This window comes from Lampetra planeri, chromosome 59 (genome assembly GCF_965212315.1).
Source record: "Lampetra planeri chromosome 59, kcLamPlan1.2.h2, whole genome shotgun sequence".
In the NCBI taxonomy this organism is placed as follows: domain Eukaryota; kingdom Metazoa; phylum Chordata; class Hyperoartia; order Petromyzontiformes; family Petromyzontidae; genus Lampetra; species Lampetra planeri.
In genome coordinates, this window is record NC_136165.1 from 2,134,566 (window position 1) to 2,140,565 (window position 6,000).

Below are 6,000 nucleotides of genomic sequence, written 5' to 3' on the forward strand. Positions count from 1 at the left end.
ACGATGATGATGACGACGACAACGACGACGACGATGATAACGACGATGATGACGACCGCGCTTGACACAAGCCAGAGGGAGGAGGGGGGTTAAACCTGGATCACTGGTACCTTTTTGGCAGTATTAAAATGATGAAAAAATAAGAATAGGCTTTACTCTTTCTGACAATAAAACAGGAGGTTTTTGGATGTTTAAACAGTGTTCGACTTTACGGCCTTGCCTCACCAGTGTCCGCCTTTTGGCGTTGTTCTCTGTTCTAACACTGGTGAGACACAAGGCCATACAGGAGGCTGTCCTCTGGTGTCGGCCAATTGGGGGGGTGTAGGAGAGGGGGGGGGGGGAAGGGAAAAAATATAAAATATAAACATGCTTACTCTTTGAAATTATCATTTCCGTTTGAGCTCTGTAAGCTTACTACCTCTACTGGGATAATGCAGTTGCCGGCTGCCACCACTGCTGGTACAAGGACCTTGAGGGAGCTGTGGAGAGGGGTGTTTCGGGGGCTTTGCCACACTGGCCCAGACGTCTTAAAAGACGTGACATGCCAGTTGGGTTAACCGTGGTGAACCCATTTATAATGATGTTAATTACCTCGCTTGGTATGCAGAAGGTTGTGGGTTCGATGCCGACCCTGACGCCTGCTGTATATTTGGAGTTTGCGTGGATTTTTCCTCCGGTTTTCCCCGCCACATTTAGAATCAACGTCACGCGTTGGGGAGTATTTGGCTGCTATACATTTGCACGCGATAAGCCACTTCGTTGAGCTATCATTTGTGGCCAGGTCGCTTCTGAAAAAGAGCTGTAGAGTTCGGTGCGCTGCGGCCAACACCAGTGACGATTCCCCTAGGTCGACTCGGCCTCAATTGAGTACCCGGTGCGGTGTGTAAACATCGCCACTGGGGAGACAAAGCCAGTCGGGCCTTCATAGGTTCTACTTGCAAACGGCACTTGCCGCAACAGCCTGTTAAAGCTACACGGGGAGGGGGGGGGGGGATCTTTGTCAGTGTCTCCTGTGTCTTCGCGTTGTCTCCCCAGGCCATGGAGCTTCTGATTGAGAAGGCCATCAGCAGCAGTGCGGGGCCGCTGAGCCCCGGAGAGGCCCTGCGCAGGGTCCTGGAGTGTCTCGCCTCTGGGATTCTGTTCCCCAGTGAGTGACTCTGCTCGTGTCAGCGCCCACCCCCCACGCCCCACCCCCCCACGCCCCACACTCCCACACTCCCACACCCCACGCGACGTTGACCGGCCGTGACGCCGCCGGCGGCCTCATTGTGGTTCTTTTGCGCGCAGACGGCCCGGGCCTGTACGACCCGTGTGAGAAGGCCCCCACGGACGCACTGGCATCCATGACCATGCAGCAGAGGGAGGAGGTCACCGCCAGCGCTCAGGTACCCATTGCACGGCGATGCGGGTGGGGGGGGAGAGGCGGGGGGGGGGGTGGACAGCGGAATGGGGGAGTTGCTAACGGCGGAGGTGGTAACGGGGGGAGGTGGTAATGGCGGAGGTGGTAACGGCGGAGGTGCTAACGGCGGAGGTGCTAACGGCGGAGGTGCTAACGGCGGAGTGACGGTGCTGATGTACTGTGCGTTGAACTTCTTTTGCACCACCGTACGTAGCCAACTGCTAATCGGGGGGGGGAGGGGAGGACAACAAACGGAACACAAAAAGCAGTTCTTAAGAAGTGATGATGATGATGATGATGATTTGAAAGTGCATAGCTCCCAGTGACTTAGTAATGTAGGCAGGAAAGAGCGTTCCAGCTCAAAACGACCTTGGTCCTCAGCAGCTGCAGTCCCGTCTGGCGGTACAGGGTGCTTCAAAAAAATGTTAACACTTATATGGGACTATCGTTTTTAATGGAAAAAGAACGGATAATAAATACACTGTAACATGATAACAAATGTGTGTTAATCGCTTCAAAAAGTCAGTCTCCACTTGTTCGCCATCGTTGCCAACGCGTGCCTGGAATCTTCTCCAAGTGGTCTCCAGAGCCCGGAGGCACATTTCTCGTGGTGTTGTTAACATTGTTTTGAGGCACCCTGTGTAGTATATACCTCGTGCTCCGCAGGAATGGAGAAGCGCACCTGAAAGCGCCGCGGCGATGCCGTGACCGTCTCAAAAGTGAACCGTGATGGTCACTGGCGTTGATGCTTTGGGTGGTCATTGTTAGTGGAGTTGGTGGTTGTGGCGGTGGCGCTGTTGCTGTTGGGGTGTGGCGGTCGTAGTTTTGTTGGCGGCGGTGTTCGGCGTGATTGACGGTGGTGTCGTTCGCGGTGTCGTTAGCGGCGATGGCGTGAGCGGTTCGTGGCGTCGGCGGAGTTGGCGCTCCGTCCGTTCTAATCCCGCGCGCTGCCTGCCGCCCCCGTGTCTCCCCCCCGCAGCACGCCCTGCGCCTCATGACGTTCCGCCAGGTGTACAAGCTGCTGGGCATGGACACGCCGCCACTCAGGACGCAGGCGCGGAGCCACAACCGCAAGCGGCGCTGCGACGGAGGAGAGGAGGGTGACGGCGACGGCAAGAAGGACAAGAAGGAGGCCTAGGGCAAGGGTGGCGGGGGGGGGGCGGTGGTCACCCTGCTGCCCCAGCCGGCACACCCGGCAACACGCTGCCCGCCCGCACCGCCCTGCCCGCACCGCCCGGTCCCTGCCCTCGTCCTCGCGCTCCTCGCGTTTCTCGCTCGGTTCGACCCCCGTCCTTCCCGGCTGCCAATAATGTCCTCGGCAAATGTCGCTCGCGCAGCTCGCTCGGCTCGCTCACCGTTCGCCGGGGTGGACGACCGCGGGGTGAGGAGGACGATGAGTAGTGAACGGAAGAGAGTCCGTTAAGAGTGATGATATTTTTATTTAAGGCCGCAGCGGCAGCAGATGGATGACGATCATACGAAGGTTTTTTTTTTGTCGGTTTACGGTTTGTCACATTCCTCTGGCTGCTATGCCGGCGAGTCGCTCAACATTTACAGAGTTTTAAAATTGGTTTGGGAAGTCTCGTTTCAGGCAGCGGCGCCGCGTCTTCACGGGCCTTGGCATCTGCCGATGAGACCCAGAAGTTCAAAAACCAGTCCATGACTTACCTGCTTAAAAAAATGCCCCCCTGGAAAGCATCCGTTCCGGAAGGCCGGATGTTCCCGACGTAAAAAAACGCTGCGGAGGAATGGACTTCCCATGTGGCTGCGCTGGATTAGTTACTCGGTTAATTAAGCCTGCGGTCCGCATATGCAGCCGCGGTTGCAGAGCGAACGGCAAGAGGGCAGCAGCAGCAGCAGCCCTTGCCGTCCGTCCGTAGCTCCGTGCGCTTTCTGCTCTTGGCGACGTAAATCACAAATAAAAGGCGGGGCCCTGGTGACGAGCCACAATCGGGGGAGCTGACCGCGAGGTCGTGTGTGTGTCACCCCCCTCCCTCGATTGCACCACCCCAACCACCCCCCTCCCTCCCCCCCCCATACACCAACGGCGATATCGCAGGGATTGCCGTGCGTCTCCGGAACGAGTCCGTTAGGTTTAAGCGGACGACTCGGTAGGGCGGCGTCGCGCTCCCCTGCGTCGCTCTGCCACGATGTTTTCGTGCTGAGCGGGTGCGGTCGTCGTGCGGAACGCCCCCCCCACCCCTCACCCTCCCGTGCGCCCACCACCACCGCCGCCACCACCACCACCACCGCCGTCCGCCGTGGTGGCGCGAGTTGGCGTTCTACCGTAACCGGTGTTAACCCGCCGACTTCGGCAGCAACCCAGACTCGGATATCGGCTAGACTTTTCATTCTAGCTGTACACACACGCGCGCACGCTAAGAATGTTAATGTATAATAAATAAATAACCACATAAGTTAGCGGACGCAAAAAACCTCGATGTCTAGATGTTCTGAAGATTCTGTAGGGACGGTGAGTGTCGGCTCAAGTGAATTTGTGTTACATTTTGTTTCTCATTTCAGTTTGTGACTTCCCGTCGTGAAACCGGTGATTAGCTGCTTCGGCAGCGCTGCTGCGTAGAGGAGGGGGGAGGAGGGGGTGGCTCCTGCCGCCGTAGAGGAGACCCCCAGCAGGCAGTGCGTTAGGGGGTAGAGCGTGACGCAGAGAGGCCCCCCACCAACCCACCGCCCCGTGGTTTCCTTCGCAGTGAACTCATCATGTCGCTCCCACTAATACCAACGTTTTTGTTGCGGGTCGGATCTCACGTTGGGAGCTTGCTGATATATGGCCCTGACAGTTGCACTCCAAGCGTCGGACAGTTGAGCGTTTATTCGACAAGTTCTGAATTTGGTTAATATTTATTTGTTAATTTTAACGAAGAGAACCCCCCTAAAACCTAACACGAATCTTTTGCCTAAATTCAATCTGCCTTGTTGATCCAGTCCAGGTTGTGTTTTGATGCTGTGGCTGCTGCAGCTGTGGTTGCGGTTGTTACTGCAGCTGCTGTTACTGCGGCTGCTGCGAGGATGGCCAGTGGGCCTACCCAAACACTGCCAGGACTGGTAGCAAAACGTGGGCTGGATTAATGGGCCAATGCAGAGTAGCAGCCCGAGCTAAAACCCCAGTCTCGGTCCTTCTTGAGTGACACGATCGGGGGGGGGAGGGAAACAACTTGATTTGGTTGCCCCCCAAGTGCTTTCAGGGCTGCCACTGGCGCGTTGTTCGCCTCGGTGTCCGACGTTTTTCTCTCCACGTGCCGGCAGCTCTGGGAACGGAATTCGGTTACCCCACCCCACCACCCCCGGGAGCGCAAACGTGGGATGTTACGGAGCCCGAAGACGCGGCAGGAGGAGGAGGAGGAGAGAGTCGTCCAAGCACGAGCGCGGAGACCGACCGGCTCGTTGGGGCCCAGACAGTGTCCCGCTCGCTCCAGGAGCTTTGTTTTCTAAGAACGTTGTTGTTGTTTTTATTTATTTCACGTATTTGTGCGCGCGACGGCTTTTACTTTTAACCAGTTGTGTCCAGTTTGTTGACGTCGTCGCGAGCGACGCACATGTGCGTTCCGCATGTCCCTTAAACTCCACTGCCGGGCTTTATCGCGACTCCCCTTGCTCCACGTTTTTCGGCCTTGCCCGGGGCCCACGTGTGGCGGTGCCGCCGAGCGCGTGGGCATTGCAAAAACGTGGCACGGAGTCGCAGAGGCCCAGGACGTGGCTTTTGTGGGCAGCCGGTGGCTGAATTACTGACTTGACCTTGCATGCTTTCAGGCTTTCAGGCTTTCAAAACTCACTGCGTAGTAAGAGTTACCGTTGTTTTTTTTTTTATTTTTTTTAGTATTATTATTCAGACGATGCTTGTTGGTTCCAGAGCTCTCGCCCCCTTTGTTCTTGAAGGTAACGCGATTGGCAACACCTTTTTAGTTTGTGACACAAACAGGACACGGGGGGAGAAGCTGCGTCGTGACTTCCGTGTACAAGTGCAGTGTTGTGTTTGGATGTCGGTGTCGCCCGATGTAGAATTAAAAACCTCGAGAAATAAAACAACAAGTGCTGACACCTTCAGAGTTTGTGGGGGGGAAGAGAAGAAACACCCCTCGCGGTCAAATTGGTATCACCGGTCGTCTCACTCGCAGTCTCACTGGTCATCTCACTCGCAGTCTCACTGGTCATGTCACTGGTCATGTCACTGGTCATGTCACTGGTCATGTCACTGGTCATGCCACCGGTCATGTCACCGCTCATGTCACCGGTCATGTCACCGGTCATGTCACCGGTGACCTCACTGACCAGCCAAATGGCGTCGGGCTGCATCGGTTGTGAGGCTGCCCCTGGCCGAACTCCCGTGACCCGCAGAAAGCTTAATCGATTACAGCGTGGACGGGGGTGGGGGTAGGGGTGGGGGGGTTGTCGGGAGGATGAAGAGAGTTACTGTTGCGTGGCCGTCTGTCGGGAGGAATACAATGGAAGTGATCGATAGTGGGTGGACACGCGTGTGTCGATATGAGGCCATGCCTGGTTATCTCGCGAAAAACAGACGAGCTGGGATTTTAAGTTATTCCCGAGCAGTGGTTCTTCTTAGCCCTGGGGGGCTCGCAACACGC

General features: G+C 56.3%; 1 protein-coding gene across 6 annotated transcripts in view; it reads left to right on the top strand.

Moving 5' to 3' along the window:
* The window catches only part of ZFR (zinc finger RNA binding protein), a 28,367-nt gene extending 22,912 nt beyond the window's left edge, over nucleotides 1–5,455 (top strand). For all 6 annotated transcript variants that reach the window (XM_078618727.1, XM_078618729.1, XM_078618728.1 and 3 more), the window contains 3 exons: nucleotides 1,036–1,147; nucleotides 1,288–1,385; nucleotides 2,379–5,455. In XM_078618727.1, coding sequence (XP_078474853.1) covers nucleotides 1,036–1,147; nucleotides 1,288–1,385; nucleotides 2,379–2,537 — 369 coding nt within the window. In that variant the 3' untranslated portion in view covers nucleotides 2,538–5,455. The remainder of the gene's footprint in view (nucleotides 1–1,035; nucleotides 1,148–1,287; nucleotides 1,386–2,378) is intronic.
* The last annotated feature ends 545 nt before the right edge of the window (nucleotides 5,456–6,000 follow it).